General features: G+C 36.2%; 1 protein-coding gene across 1 annotated transcript in view; it reads left to right on the forward strand.

The window, feature by feature from the left end:
* The window catches only part of kcnh8 (potassium voltage-gated channel, subfamily H (eag-related), member 8), a gene marked incomplete at both ends in the record, with an annotated part of 51,717 nt that extends 36,839 nt beyond the window's left edge, over positions 1-14,878 (forward strand). The window contains 9 exons of the mRNA XM_079381400.1: positions 53-271; positions 1,648-1,847; positions 4,543-4,792; positions 5,591-5,805; positions 6,454-6,492; positions 8,236-8,456; positions 8,587-8,702; positions 9,887-9,942; positions 14,372-14,878. Coding sequence (XP_079237526.1) covers positions 53-271; positions 1,648-1,847; positions 4,543-4,792; positions 5,591-5,805; positions 6,454-6,492; positions 8,236-8,456; positions 8,587-8,702; positions 9,887-9,942; positions 14,372-14,878 — 1,823 coding nt within the window. The remainder of the gene's footprint in view (positions 1-52; positions 272-1,647; positions 1,848-4,542; positions 4,793-5,590; positions 5,806-6,453; positions 6,493-8,235; positions 8,457-8,586; positions 8,703-9,886; positions 9,943-14,371) is intronic.
* Between the last annotated feature and the right edge of the window lie 1,981 nt (positions 14,879-16,859).

Consider the following 16,859-nt stretch of genomic DNA (forward strand, 5'->3'; position numbering starts at 1 on the left):
GTGTGGGATTTTAATTAGATCTCACATTTTCTTCTTTGTCTTGCTGTCTCAGGTTGGCTGCATGAGCTCGGGAAGCGGTTGGAGTCTCCATACGAGGGGGTGAGCACGGGAGCGGTCAACAGAACGCTGAGCAGTGGACCGTCTTTGCGGAGCATCTACATCGCAGCGCTTTACTTCACCCTCAGCAGCCTGACCAGCGTGGGCTTTGGAAATGTCTCTGCCAACACAGACGCAGAGAAGATCTTCTCCATCTGCACCATGCTCATTGGAGGTGTGCGTGTGTATGTGTGTGTTTGCTGAAAGGTTGAAGTTTAGGAGATATTTTTAGATATATTTGGAGGTAGAACAAATTTGGATTATCATTAGGATCCAAAAACTGGAGGCTGTATGTGTCTGCTGCTTATTTAGAAACCAAAAACAAGGTTGAATCCCTCTGAATCCCTTTTTAGTTTGTACAAGAGAAAAAAAAGAGTCTGTTTTAGATATTTGTAGAAAATACATGTGTATATATATATATATATATATACACACATCTATTATGCAAAGTATTTGAGTATATATATATACTGTATATATATATATATATATATATATATACATACACACACACACATTATGTATATATATATATACACACATTATGTTTTTGTGTTTAACCCTTTTTAGTCCTGTGTTTTTTCCTGCGTTGTGGAATTTATAGATTGTATCCTCACAAAAATGCTCAGTATTTATATATTTTTATATCTCTATTTATTTACTTATTTTTTATATATGGTGGTCTTTTTTGGGTGCTTACAGAACTTTTTTTAGGACCATTTAAAAAATATATAATTTAAAAATTAGTTAACAGTACCAGTATTTGGAGTTATATCAAATTGGGATTTTCATTATGATCCAAAAACTAAAAACAAAGTTGAATCCCTGCTAGTTTGTAAAAGACAATACTGGAAAAAAAATGGGTAAATACTTGTGTGTATTTGTGTGTATATATGTACACACACACACACACACACACATACACACACACGTATATACATTATATAGTCTAAAAAGTAATAATCAATATCTGTGTAACCGCATATGTTTATGTATTTTTGTCTGTCATTAAATAGGATGATATGAGGTCACACCATCTGTTCGTATTCAGAATTTATGGCCTTTATTATGTGAAATGTCACCCTTCGCCATGGGGCAGTTCTACTCCCTTCCCAAACATACAATGATACCCAATTACACACTCCAACACGTATGTACACATTCAATCACCACTTGTGTATTACCAGAGATCTTACAGAGAACAAGTGCCTCTAAAATAAATACACAAGTTGGATTGTTACAGAAATAGAAAGGATCCATAATGAGATTTGTCAGTTACGATTGATGACTCTTTTCTTAACTGATCACTTATAGCAATCCATAACAAAAATAATAAAAAAAAACATCTTTGTAAACATTTTCTTTTTAAATCAAGCTAATTTAATGTTTTTTATGCTATTTATAAGGGACAATAGACTTTTTTTTTTTGAAAGCTGCATGTAAAAAAGTGATGTTGATGATTTTGAAATGATGTAAATTTTCAACTTTCAAGAGAACTTCCATGACTTGTTAGGTCATTCAGGCATGTGTGTGTCATTGTGTCTTTGGCAGCGCTGATGCACGCTCTGGTCTTTGGCAACGTGACGGCCATCATCCAACGCATGTACTCGCGCTGGTCCTCTTACCATACACGCACTAAAGACCTGAAGGACTTCATCCGTGTGCACCACCTGCCCCAGAGCCTGAAACAGCGCATGCTGGAGTACTTCCAGACCACCTGGTCTGTCAACAACGGTATCGACTCCAATGAGGTAAACCCCACGCTTCAGAGAGTATTACACAGCACAGCTGAATCATTTGACATTGCGGAATTCCTTACAGCAGGACTGTGCAAGATGATGTTCCAACTTTACAATCATACAGTGTGCTTCCCCACTGCACTCCGATGTTTCATGTAGTGTTACATATTGGTGCAGAATAAGTTAGTTACATTAAACTTTTAAAGTCACCTCTAAAATCAGTTCTGTCATGACAACTCGCAGAGAGTTTAGCATAGTGATGGTGATGTATACGACAGTGTTAATGTGTTTGGTCTTGGCGGAATAGATCTTCTACGCTGCCGCTGCTGCGGTAGAGCAAGTACCTAGACTTGCTACTGCCAATACATCCACAGACATGCTGCTTTGAGCATTTAGGAAATATGAAATACAAAATAACCCCCATATATAACAAACATGAAATTACCCCATAGCAGATCTATACATGTGGAGCAGGGGAAGGTGGAGGGTTTCTGAAGCACGCTGCCACTACTACAACAAGCAATGGCCGAGCGTTTGAATGTTGAGCAGCAAGTTCATTGGCTGCTGATGTGAGAAGAAACCAATCAGCTGCGCCATGTGAATAATGAAGTGATTATATCAGATTGAGTTCGGCCTGCACCATCTAGAGTTTCATGACAGATTTTTGTATAAATCTCCTATTTTAAAACAAATACAGATAAACCGATAAAATCAGATCTTCACTCATGTAGTGAGAAATGTATAGCTTAAAAGTTAGATTGAAGTAAAGTATAAATAAATAATAATAGTACAATAATACATTTTTTATTTATCACTGGTATTATTAAAGGGGTGGTTGACTGTTTTTTTTTCTAGGCTTGATTGTGTTTATGGGGTGCAGTCTAACATGTATTAATGCTTTGTTTAAAAAAAAAAACATTTTTCACATAATTTACCTTCATTCCACACCGCTCTGTCCCTTCTCCTATTAACACGCTGATCATTTCCTGCTTTTATGAAGACCCTCCCTCAGAAATACACAATGGGCTCAGATTGGTTACCTAGTCCAATGTGTTGTGATTGGCTAAAACGCCTGCAGTGCATGGCCGGCTTTGTTACATATTCCCGAGGGTGGGGTTTGTTTGGGTTTGTGATGTCACAAACCTGGGAAGCAACTCATTGTAGTCCCAACCGCCTTTTTTTTTGTAGGCATTAAACTGCCAGAATTTTAAAAGACGTAGTAACTTTGCAGATATTGTTTATTCTCAAACAGCAACATTGCACACTAACTAACTTTAAAAAAGTGAAATCACAGTCAACCACCCCTTTAATATTTTTTTGGCTATTCTAAAATGTTATTGTAATTTAAATTTTATATTGTATTTTAATGCAATAATATAAATTGTATTATTCATTTTGAAGTGAATTGTATTATTCATTTAATTGTTAGTGTCAAATGACTATTTAGTATTATTACATCAAAAGCAGAAATAAACAAGTAAAATTTGTTCATTTAAAAATTCTAGTTTGACCCTTGAAAATCAATATCGCTCGATCTCCGATAACCATATTCACATTACATCATATTTACATAAAAAAAAAACATCATGGTATCATCACATTATGGTACTGTAAGTGATGTACTATAATGAAGTAACATTCTGAAGCCAAGAGCAAAGCAACAGCCAAGGCAAGTATAATTTAGATAGACAGTTGGACACTTGAGGAGGGAACGATTGCGTGTGCTCCGTCCTTGAGCCTGGGACTTTATTCCGGAGTCAGGAGAGGGAGTGGAAAAAAATGAGATGGAATCTAAACACCTTGCTAAATCACAGATTTATGAATAATAGATGGTGAGGCTGATGGCCGGAGAGCAGAAGACAGAGAGCGAGAGAAAGAGAGAGGGATGTGTGTGCCGTCAGTGAAGGAGAGAGTGGCAGATGCCATTCAGTCAGTCTGAAGGATGGTTGCATATATGGATGGATGAGCAGAGCAGATGAAGGGTAGCGGAGGGCAGGAATGAGGCATGGCCGGAATACTTCCAGTTTTGTTTTAAGGGTGAAAACTCATAAAGTGGCATGCTTAATGATTTTAATGCCAGTTTAATTAATGTAATGTGCTGTTACATAAGTTCTCACAGAAAACACAAGATTTGTCTTTCACGTAGTGTAAATAAATGTTAATTCCAGCCTTATGTTTTTCCTTTCATATTTTTATTATATGAATTTTATTATATTTATTTATTTTCCCTTTTCTTTATAATTTTTTTTCTTATTCCTTTCTTTTTCTTCTGTTGCCTTTTTCTGTGTATTCTTTCACTTTTACTTGTCTCTTTTCTATTGCTTCTTTTTCTGCTTTCATTTTCATTTTCTTTTTCACTTTTCTTTTGTTTTTCTATTTTTATTGAATTTTTTTATTTCTTTTTTAACATTCCCATTTTTCTTTTGTCGTTTTGCTTTTTCTTTGCGTTTTTCTTTTTCTTTTCATTTTACTTTTTCCTTTCCCTGTTCTCTCTTTCCTCTCTTTTCTTTTTACTTCTTTTTTCTTTTCATTTTTTCTCTCATTTTCCTTTTTTCATGTTTCCTCCCATTTTTCTAATTTTCACTTGTCTCTTGTCTCACTTTTTCTTTATTCTCTATTCCCATTTTTATTCCCATTCTTGTTCCATTTCCTTTCTCTTTTTTATACCCCTTTTTCTTTTTCTCTTCTTCCTGTCCACTCTCTCCAGCTCTTGAAAGACTTTCCAGATGAGCTGCGTTCGGACATCGCGATGCATCTGAATAAAGAGATCCTAGAGTTGTCCGTCTTCTCCTCTCTGAGCCGTGGATGTCTCCGCTCTCTCTCCCTGCACATAAAGACTTCGTTTTGTGCGCCGGGCGAGTACCTTCTTCGTCACGGAGATGCTTTACAGGCTCTTTTCTTTGTCTGCTCCGGCTCCATGGAGGTGCTAAAGGACAGCATGGTGCTAGCCATCCTCGGTCAGTTTACACAAACCCACACACAAGCAAACAGTTTTATCTCAGAAAAGCTCAATGTAGTTTTAGTGCGCTGAGGAACTAAAATGAAGGGGAAAATGACTGCTTCTCATTAAGTGAAGACTTCAGGGCCCATGTGTTCCTACAGTTGGCAACAAAAGCTGCTCTCTGTGATTGGTCACTCTCTCTGTGAGGCTTCACACACACAGCAGGCTCATAGGACAGTAGACCAAATGTGCGAAAAATATAATCTCCATCATCCTGTTAGGTCCTGCCTGTGTGTGTGTATGTGTGTGTTTGTGTTAATATCACCTTATGAGTTCTGACAGGAAAAAACACACACTATCTTTCTCATCTTTCCCTCACACGCTCTCTCCACCCTGCTGACAGAGGAAGGTCTCTCTGACATTGAGTTCTCGAGAAGGTTTACAGTTTTTGTGTGTTTACATGCGTGTGCGCTTTCTTAAACAGTATCTTTTGTGCCTCTAATAGAGCTGTTTGTAGTCCCATAGTGTTAAAATGCTAAACAAATTAGCATTTTCAAGCCACGGCTCTCTTGGGAGATTCTAATGGGTTTTAAGAATAGCGGTTTCCGATTTATGAATAAAATAAGGTCTGTGGTTAACGTTACTTGGAAACATTTTCATGTTTTCAGTCTACATTATACATACTCCTAAGGGACCTCATGGCAGATTAGCTTTCCAGTTTAGCCTACATATTGACTCTAGTGATATCTGACAAAATATTGATGTTTTTTTGCATCTTCCTCTTTGTTTGTGTGCTCCTGTGTGACGTGTACAGGTAAAGGCGACCTGATTGGTGCAAACATGTCGGTTGGTGACCGCGTGATAAAGACAAATGCTGACGTGAAGGCGCTGACGTACTGCGACCTGCAGTGCATTAATCTGAGGGGTCTGTATGAAGTGCTCGACCTGTATCCTGAATACTCCCACCGTTTTGTGCAGGACATAACACACGACCTCACCTACAACCTGAGAGAGGGACAAGAGAGCCATGTAAGACATCACATGACCATTGTGATGCTGAATTTTCTTGTTCATTTATTTGTTTATGGTTGCTGGGACCCTTAATGCATTTCGGTAAAAGCCTGACCTGATCATAACCTGATTCAGTTATTTGATTTCATGGACACAAGATTAATATTGTTTTTGGGATCCACCAAAATATAACATATATTTTTTAACCCCACACGAAAAGTGATTCATAGATAGACAGACAGACATAACTGTTTTCTATTTTAATATATTGTAAATTATCATTTATTCCTGTGTTGGCAGAGCTGAATTTTCAGCAGCCATTACTTTAGTCACATGATCCTTCAGAAATCATTATAATATGCTTTTTTATAATATGAAACATATCTTACAAAAAAAGTTTAAAAAATTGCACTGTGTAATATTTTGTGGAAACAGTGAAATATAATTTTGTCAGGATTCTCTGATGAATAGAAAGTTCAAAAGAACATCTTTTTATTTAAATTATAAACCTTTTTAAACATTAGAAATGTCTTTACTGCTCTTTTGGTCAATTTAATGTATTCTCACTGAATAAAATGATTAATTTCTTTACAAAAATCTAACTTACCACAAACGTTTGAACAGTAGTGTGTATGCTTACATATTGTCATATGTCTCACCCTCCAGGTCATATCCAGGATGTCCAGCAAGTCCATGGACACACAGGTGCGTCTTCTCCTCAGCTGTCAATCATTCCGCATTTATCCACTAACAGTGCTATGTTGACTATAATAGCTTGGGGCTCATTTCCCTAACAATGATCTACCTCCCGCCTCATTTGCCTAATGAGGGAAGCTAAGAACACTACAGCTCTGAAACAGCAGGGAGAGAGAATGAAAAATTGATGATGATGGTGGTGATGATCATCTTCCCCATTCCCTGTCCTTCCATGCCTGAAGCAGTAATCAGGGAGGGAGCGGCACTAGAGGAAGGGGAACAGCGCGTTTAGGGGCAAGGGAGGGGTAAAAGGAGGAGCGGGCGGTTATTGAAGTGCCGGATGACTGACTGCTTTGGGAAACTGCCGCTCTTTCAATTACAGTGTGAGGGAGCCTCAATTATTCAACAGGGAAAATGACCAAATTAGTGTACGAAAAGTGTAATTAATCAGATATATATAGAAGAAGAGAGGGAGAGCGAGACTAAAAGAGAGAGAGAAGGGGAATACCCTTCACGTTTATTCCGTCTCTTTGCTGTGTTTTACCTCTTGACTTTTCTGCCGCCTTTCAGTGGACTGACATTTAAAGTGTTCTATAAATGGAGATTGTTATTTCCAGCCAACGTTGCAGAGTTTCACTGTGTAATTGGCAATGTGCATGAGAACCGTGAGGTGTAAAGCACAGCGAAACCCATTACACTGACTATTATTGAACAGAAAAAGTGGAGCCTTTAGGGTTCATTCTGACATGATCGCTCTCACTTGTACGACTAGGGGTCAAAGATTATTATGTTATCAAAGCTGCCAGGCCAGTTGTTTTAAATGTCTTATAGGTCAAGTCTTCTTGAGGTCATTGCTAGCGAGGTCAAAGTTCAAGTGATAAGACCACTACCATTACATGAGTTTTATCTAAGGACATTCACTTTGTTGTGTTTTTGCTGTTTCATAGCTTTTGTCTAATTGGTCCTTGAGGGAAGTGTAGGTTGTTATTAAGAGTGTTTTCATTTTGTGTGTGTGTGTGTGTGCCTCAGTGGTACCCGCATTGAAGTTCATACTGAAAACATACTTGTGCATTCTCTATCTATCTATCTATCTATCTATCTATCTATCTATCTATCTATCTATCTATCTATCTATCTGTCTATCTGTCTATCTGTCTGTCTGTCTGTCTATCATTCATTAATTTTTTTTTTTGATGCATTAAATAAAAATCTTTCTGATTCATATGCATCTGTCTTAAAGTATGAACTTTCTCTATGACTTTTTTAATCATTTGTGTTAGCCAGTAAATCAATTTAAATTTGAGATGTGTACAATATTTAATATTAATATTGATAATATGTCCAAATTTATTTGTTTTTCTCTCTATAAAAAAATCAATGAAAAACATTTTGCATTAATTAACATTGTTTATTAAATGTGTTCCATCTAAATAAACCGTGTCTTTTGAGAGTGAGCATTTAGGTAATTATTTACTGTTTCAATGGATAAGGAGATGGCAAGGAAAATGTGGGACCAACATAAAATGATCTAAATGCCACATAAAAAGCCTAAATGACTGCGTAGAAAGAAAGCAGGCAAGCACTGTCACATTAACTAGATGTTCTTGTTCTGTCACATTAACTAGATCTACTTTTGTTTCATTGTTAATAATGAAAATTCAGTCTTTTTCTAGTTGAGTCATCCAAGCTATGTCATCCAACTTTCATCTGGCCTCAAACGACCTTAGCGCTACCTCTTCTGTCCAATCACAGATGGAGGGGAGGGGAAATGGAGACGTGATCCAGTGCTATCCACCAATAGCTGAGCATCAAGACGAGGGAGATGATGATGATGAAGATGATCAGATTCAGTATCTCAGCGGTGGAACCAAACAGAAAACACATATGCACAAAAAGGATCACCAAACCGACAAAAAGCTCCACATCCAGCATTCCACTGTCACAAAGCCTGACCTCGCAAATCTCAGCCCAAGGTGTGTGCACGCCCACACATGCATGCATTTAAAAAACATTCAAAGATACAGTATTTTAATAGACATTTGCTCACTGGTGCATGAAGGACTTTGTGAGAGCAGTAAAGTGGATTTCTGTTTGTGTGTTCAGGGTCGTGGACGGCACAGAGGACAGTGATGGTACAGAAAATTCACACACATTCATATTTTCCTCTGGCCATCAGCACACCGTCAATGGTGCAACTAATACCACTGCCACCACAGCAGGTGTGTGAGTGAGTGTATGTGCATATGTGTGTGTTGGCAGAGGATGGATGAGTTGATGAATACTGGCATCTTTCATCTTTATGCCAATATTGCAAGACTGACACATAATAAACGATCACTGCATTTCCAGTGTTTATTAATGATGATCTTTAGTTTATCACCTTAAAGGAATAGTTCACCCGAAAAAAAAAAAAATTTGCTGAAACGGTACTCACCCTCAGGCTATCCCAAAATGTAGAAGAGTTTGTTTCTTCGTCTGAGCAGATTTGTAGAAATTTAGCTTTACATCACTTGTTCACTAATGGATCCCCTGCAATGAATGAGTGCCATCCAGACAGCTGATAAAAAAATCACAGTAATCCATAAGTAATCCATATGACACCAGCCCATCAGTTAACGTCTTGTAAAATGAAAATCTGTGTTTGTAAGAAAAAATACATCATTGAGGCATTTCAAGTTTAAAGGCATCTCTTCTGGCCAAAATTCCAGCCCATAATCCATAATAACAATTCATCCAGTGAAAAAGTCCATCCCTATTGTCTCCTCACATCAAAATCCACTGACATATTAGTTTTGGACTGTTTTCACTTATAAATGGTCCTTGATCTGTAAATATTTCTCTCCTGATTCAGGCGAGACGACTTTTTTCACTGGGGAAAGCAATATTATAAATAGAGTACTCGTATTTTAGCTTGAAGCAATTGTTTGAAGTTAAAATTATTTTAATGATGAATTTGTTTTTACAAACACATGTTTTCACTTCACAAGAGGTACTGGAGTCATGTGGATTACTTGTGGATGTATTGTTTTTATTAGCGGTTTGAACTCTAATTCTGACGGCACCCATTGACTGAACAAGTGATGTAATGACAAATTTATCCAGATCTGCTCCAATAAAGAAACAAATCATCTACATCTTGGATGACCTGAGGGTGAATAAATCTTCAGCAAATTTTCATTTTTGGGTGAACTTTTCCTTTAAAGGAATAGGTTCCTCATTTTTTGTTTCTTGGAAGAAAGAAAATCATAATGGTCTTGAAAGACATGAGTGTGAGTGGTGACAGAAGGTGACAGAATTTTCATTTTTGTGGTGAACTCTTCCTTGAAGTCTTTGTAATGAGTTTTCACTGGAAGTTCTGGAAGTGTTAGGCAGTTGGACATAATTGTTTTTTTTCTCTGTGCAGAATTAGCAGCTAAATCAGAGGACACCAGAGGACAGCTACGCCACCTTAACCAAGAGGTAAATGATTTTTCTGTTTAATCTCTGTCAGTTTTATATCATTTTTTGCTATGTAATTTAATGGTAGGTCTGCACTTACAGTTTATTTGGAAAGTGTGGGTTTTATGGGTAACTCTGCAGTAAATGTGAGTACTGAAAGATCGAAACCAGCGCAGCTCAGGTGAACTCCTGGTGCCAGGTACGCACAAGCCATATGGCGGGCTGCTGCGAGAGAGGAGAAGGGGATGTTATTCAAACACTAGAGGACATAAAACTCATTAGAAGAGGAAAGTGGGACTGGCCCCATGATGATGGAAGAGAACAGTCCAACATTCATCCAGATTTCCACAACGCCCTTGGACCCACCGCATGTAGTTTCCCACGAATTGCACATGTACATGATTCTGTGTAATTCATATAAAGTCAAAGGCAGTATGTAAAGATGTTTATTTGAGCAAAATTGCTGCTGGGCAGCAGGGTTGTTGCTTCAAGTTAAGGCTGACACCACATATTCAGTATAAAGGCTGTGATATTATATACATATATGTATGTGTGTGTATATATATATATATATGTATGTGTGTGTATGTATATGTATATATATATATATATATATATATATATATATATATACACAGGTACATCTCAAAAAATTTGAATATCATGAAAAAGGTCAATATTTTTTGTTACTCATTTCAGAAAGTGAAACCCATATATTATATAGATTCATTAAACATAGAGTGAAATATTTCAAGCCTTTATTTCTTGAAATGTTGATGATTATGGGTACAAAACCATCTTGCCTACCAATATTCAAGAAAATGCCACCAGATTCATTGGGAAGTGCTTCATATTGCATCAGGACAATGACCCAAAACACCCTGCCAGTTCAGTCAAGGAATTTATAAGGGCAAAGAAATGGAAAGTCTTAGATTGCCCAAGTCAGTCTCCACATTTAAATCCAAATGAACATGAATTTCACCAGCTGGAGAGGAGAGTAAAGGCAGAAACAAGCAACAATTGGAATTGGCTGCATTAAAGGCTGGGAAAAGTATTTCAAAGGATGAGACCAAGAGTCTGGTGATGTCTATGGGTCCCAGACTCACTGCTGTGATTGTGCGCAAGGGATCTGCAACTAAATAATAGCTTTTAATCTTTTATATCTGCCTTATGTTCAACTGTCCCAATACTTATGCTCACATCAATGAGTGGGATGAACTCTAAAAGTGCTGTTCTTTTTATTTGGTAAAACATGTATGTGTTGAAACGGCTAATAATAAAATGTGACATTCTGTAGTTTTGTCTCATATTCATCTTTTAATCATATTTGCAAATGTCTTGACTCCACAGCCAACAGAGCAATTTTGGGCTTTACTATTCCAATACTTATGGAGGGCACTGTATATATATATATATATATATATATATATATATATATAAAATCATTAGATTGTATTGTATATTATTTTCATTATATTCAAAAATATTATTTAAATAATATATAATAGTTTTTAAAAATACATTTTAAAGCATGCAATACATCGAGAATTTTTGAGCAATTGCACAAATTAATCATTAAATTTGTTTTGTGATCTGTTTCACGAACAGTTCTATAGAATTGATTTAACATTAATCTATTTTTGAACCAAAATGAATCCCCTAACTACACAACTTCTTGTAACTACTGTAAATGTTTTTTTCATCATTGAAGGGTTTTGTCAGGCCATCTCATCACAAGGTCCTACTGGTCACTCACATGAATGTGCAGTGTTTAAGTGAATACATACAATTTTTTATATTAATTGAATATTAGCATTAAAATTAACTGAGCGTTAATGTTTAATAAGAAAATCCATCAGTACATCAAACTCTTACTGTCAGGCTGGCTTGAAGATTTTGATGTATTTTTCCATGTTTTTCCCCAGTATAATATATTCTCACAATCCTAAATTAACTGTTTAGTTACCACAGCAGTTTTTTTTATCACATAACTGAGTCCAGATCGGACACTCACAGAGAACTGTAGCTCAGCTGAGTATTGGCGTGGGTATATAAATCCATGTGACAACCCCCAGTCTTGATTGTCAGCCCACGTCTTTGACATGAGGCTTTTGACAGGTAATGTCGTGAGAGGGACGCCCTGCTGCTGAGCCTCTTCCTCATTTTTTCCTCTCTATCTCTGTCTCTGTCTCTTGTATCTCACTATATATTTTTGACAGCCGGCCTCTCAGCAGGATTTTGTTGTAATCCATGCTTGATTCGGTCTACCAAGAGGATGAGTGCTCTCTTCCTGTTGTCCCTTCCTGTTTAAAGCTGTTGTCTTGTACCTCCCTGCCACTGATGGCATTTATGGATCATTACCCAATTACCCTCATTATTTGGTATTATCACTTGTTGGCACAATTCTTAGGGTGACTGCCAAATCGGTGTCCATCTGAATCTGGATCATCTGTGCTGTGTTCTGGACCATCACAAACATGATCACTCTGAGCTTATTAGAGGATGTGTATAGAGCACAAACAGTGAAGATACACAGGACGATTAATTGTGGGAATCTAAATGGAATTTAGTGAGCTGTGGTTACCTCGTAATAACTGTAAATGTTAGTGCACTTCTAGAAAAATCAGTTGGAGAAATCATAATGTTGGTGGCTTTATGAATGGAAATTGATTTTCTGGTGCAAGACCTAATCAACTTTTTGAAACCGTTTTATTCAGAGTAGCCTGAAAAATAGTTGGTTTTAGCATAGTATGAGCATTGTTGTACATAAACATATTTGTAAAAAGTTCAAGTCCATGCTATTGAAATATTGAATATTATTTTGCTGTTTTTCATGTTTCTCAACTTTTTTATCTATAAATTAGAATGTATTTATGCATTTATTTGTTGTTGAATTTCATATAGATTCATTTGTTCAGGTTTTATACTTTTCACCCAGAAAAAAACAAAACAACAACAACAAGGGAAAGAAAGTATTCACATAGACCCTGTGTGACATAATCAGGATCTACACCAGGGACAAGTAATGATCTTTCTTTAGAGAGAACCCAAAAATAACTAAATATCAATAGTCAACAACAAACAATGATGTCCCATGGGACATAAATAAATAATGCCTCAGTCTCACCTGAAAGCTGCTGGCTCTAGCAGACAATGACAGATGGGGGACGCAGAGGGACAATCCATGCCCTCAGAAGATCATAATGTTCTGTTGCTGTGGGAAACTGTTTTCATTTGGTATTTTTCTTGCTTGTTGTACCCCTTTCTGAAAATCCTTAATAGGTCATCATATACTGGAATATATATATTACAAATGTTTAGAATTGTAGATTCATCTACCAAAATGCTCTTCATGCCAGATTCCAGTATCTCCTAAGCATCTTTTATTAAATTGTGATAAGTTCTCTTAGTAAATTATATTAGATTGGAAATACATTTTTTTAACAGTCACCTCTGAATTTTGTTTAAATAAAGCAAATTTAAAAACAAGTATTATTATTCTTTTTTATTACTTTCCATAAAGAAAGTCAAGAAAGCTTGCATGGCATTAAAACATCAACCATCCAAACCAATTCAAAATTCATGTTGTGCATGCAGAACACACAAAGAGTCTTAATAAGCAGCAGCTATTCTGCTGCTTGAATCAGGAATATTTAATTTACTATAAAAATTCAATTTTTATTTTTTTAAATAAATAAATGGTTGCAGTATATACAGGTCATTAAATTCTTTATTTTTTTATTTTTTAACAATTGGTGCAACATACATGGGTAATTCATCAAATTGATTGATGTAATGTAAAAAATGGTCAAACGTAATTTTTAAATGAACAAATAAATGTGTGCAGCACGTTTCAAGTACTGCTAAATACAGGAATATTTTTTATTTTTTATGAACATTACTTGCAAACGCCTGTTAATGTATCAAAATAATTATCATAACATTGCATTGTGTAATGTTATATTGTAAAGAGAAATTAAATTAATTCAAATGACATTTTTTAACAAATCGAAAAATAATGATTTCAAAAAAGGAAAAAAATTACTAAAATACACATACAAATTTTTGTAACTGACAAAAAAAATTATTTGAAATCCAAAAAAATGACATTGATACTGAAAATCGCAGTAGCCTCAGTCAGTGATTCTCTATTGTGAAGAAAGTGTATCACCGTGATATACTGTATTAATAATCCACCACTACTGCTCAGCATTCTTCTTTTAATGAAACACTGACTGTTTCATTAATCATGTGCTGAAAAACATTAATCATCATGTGCTCTGCCCTAAATACCTACTTTAAATACTGTTGCTTTTGTACATTAATTTATAGTCATGAAATAATGAATCTGTTTAATATACTTGTTATGGATCCCTAATGACAAAACACAAACATCTCTGCTTCCTAATGCCTTTAAAGGTCAAATGTGACACCTGTGTATGTCTCACAGGTGAACTCTCTCGGACGGGAGGTGGCTGAGCTGGGACAAGTCATGCGGAGTCTTGCCTTTCTCATCGAATCCATGATGGCCTCTCCTCAAACACCAGGTGTCTGTACATCCACGTTTACCTCGGGATATCCTTCACCTCTCGTCCCCTTCCCGAGCCAGGGTTCTTCTTGGACCAGCCCTCGTTTTTCTTCACCGATGCACCCTGGAATACATCCAGGAGGACTTGTATCCCATCCGTTCAGACCACAAGAAATGCAGCTGGTCTGCCCCACCACATCTCCCAGTTCCTTTTCCATCACACTTTCCTCATCCCCCCATACAGACAGATTAAGAGAGCCATTATTGACCCTTTCTCCGCACAGCGCAGTCGCTCGGACCCGCTCGCAGAGCCTGGAGACGCCTCTTCCGCAGCATCACCAACACATCTCACACACCCCTGGAACTTTACCCAGAGCTGGACAGCCATCGCTGGGAGAAGGGGAGGATCTCAGGTCCCTGGGTTTGTAGCATTCAACCTTTAAAACGGACAAGTTCCACTGGAATCTGCGTGTTTACCTGGACTCAGGTCTGGACTGATAAGATAAGTGGTACACGCACTGCCAAAGCCATGGAGCAATGGTTCCTTTGAAAATGTGTTTACCATCTCAGTTTTTAAGATAATCTCGCTAACGGCATGTCTTTCAATGCTAGAAACTAAAGGGATATCTCTAATCAGGAAAACTAGTTGGAACAGCAGAACGTTTCACCTACCAAAAGTGAAACAAACTGATTGGGATTCAGATTCAACCCACATTTCATGCTGACAGCAGTCATTATACATCCAAATACTGTCCATATTAAGCCAGTTGCATACAGCCAGTATGTTAAGACTGTCAGTTAATCATTCATATTAGAGCAATTTACCTTTTATATAACTCTCTTAAAGAAATATGTCTTTTAATTTATTCTAATCAGCAATACCTAAAGTCCCTCATGAGAGTTCTGTGCAATGAAAAGTTACACTTTATCAACACCATCTAGAACTTTATTGTCATTGTTTAGGAACAACGAAATACAATTTAGCAGCTCTTCAGATTAGTAGGTAAGACACAGTATGACCAACACTGTTCTACAACATGCTGTCAGTTATCAGTTTGACAGCGGTCCTCAGGTTCTAATTTGCTATTATATTAATGCAATTCCAATGGCTTTCTATGGAATAGACACTAAAGTACACACTGTTTTTCTGAAAACTTGTCCGAAAATTGCCATAATGTCACTATTCTCATAGCACCAGTTATAAGGAGGAAAAATGTAAGAATTATGTTGGTAATATAATCAGATGTTAACATTCTCATTGAAAAATTAACTCGTTTTCATCTTGGAAATGTAACTCAGAACATTCCTTCACACACTGTAATTCTAAGAATTTTATGGAAACACCATGACTGAAAAGATAGGAATAAAATTCACAGTATATCACATGATATATATTAGAGAATCAGCTCTTTAATCAGATGCTTAAATGTATGAGTTCTTCTAATCAAGCTTAGCAGTGCTTGATAAGTGACTTTATCTTCTAATTTAGTCAGATTGGTCCTGTATGGTGTAAAAATGCATTGTATCTGCTATGTTTAACAAACTTAATTAGTTGATGGGTTTTCTAAAAAACTAGTCAGTCTAAAATAAGCATTGCGCAATTAATAATAGTAATGTCATTTCCACTGAATACTAATCAGACTAGTTAGGCATGCAAGATGCTTAAAATACTGTCAGCGATAAGCTGACAGATATTCAGTAAATAAGATAAATATCTAACCTTTAATTGCACAAAACTACCATAGTCCTCACATAAAAAGAAGATGGATTATGCATAATAACGCAAACATTACTCACAGCAGGCAATCTGAAGTTTGACAATAATTGTCTTGGAATTTATTGTTGAAGGTTGTGAATTAGTTACAAAAGCGGTGCTTTGATGACTGTAGCGATGAGGCTTTAAAGGGGATGAATTTAGAAACTTCTTAGAGAGGGCTGTATGTAGGACAGGTAACTTGTTAGACTTTTTGCATGCTAAATTACGGCATGATGACAGCATGCTAAAAGCCTTTGAGAAGCTTTTTAAACGCCACTGCTAATTCTAATCACAGAAACTGATAACACTTTACATATGATTTGTTAAAATTATTTAATACATTTGGTATAATGAACTAATGATGACAGCATTTATTATTCATCATATATTTATTAATGTTCATTTGTGAATATATTTAGCTTCATGTTCATATGTAATACAACAATTAACATATTTGAACAATTTTGTAACAGTGTTGTTGATGCTTGAACTTACATTTAAAACTATTAAAAATTATTGATGAAAATATACAAGTTACAATGAAAACATATGTTGAAAAATAGAAATAATGCTAAATTCTTAATATTAAAAAACAAATAAAATGGCAAAAGCACAAAAACATTACTAAAACTTTCAAATAAATTAGAACTAAAT

The sequence above is a fragment of the Barbus barbus genome (genome assembly GCF_936440315.1).
Source record: "Barbus barbus genome assembly, chromosome: 27".
NCBI lineage: Eukaryota > Metazoa > Chordata > Actinopteri > Cypriniformes > Cyprinidae > Barbus > Barbus barbus.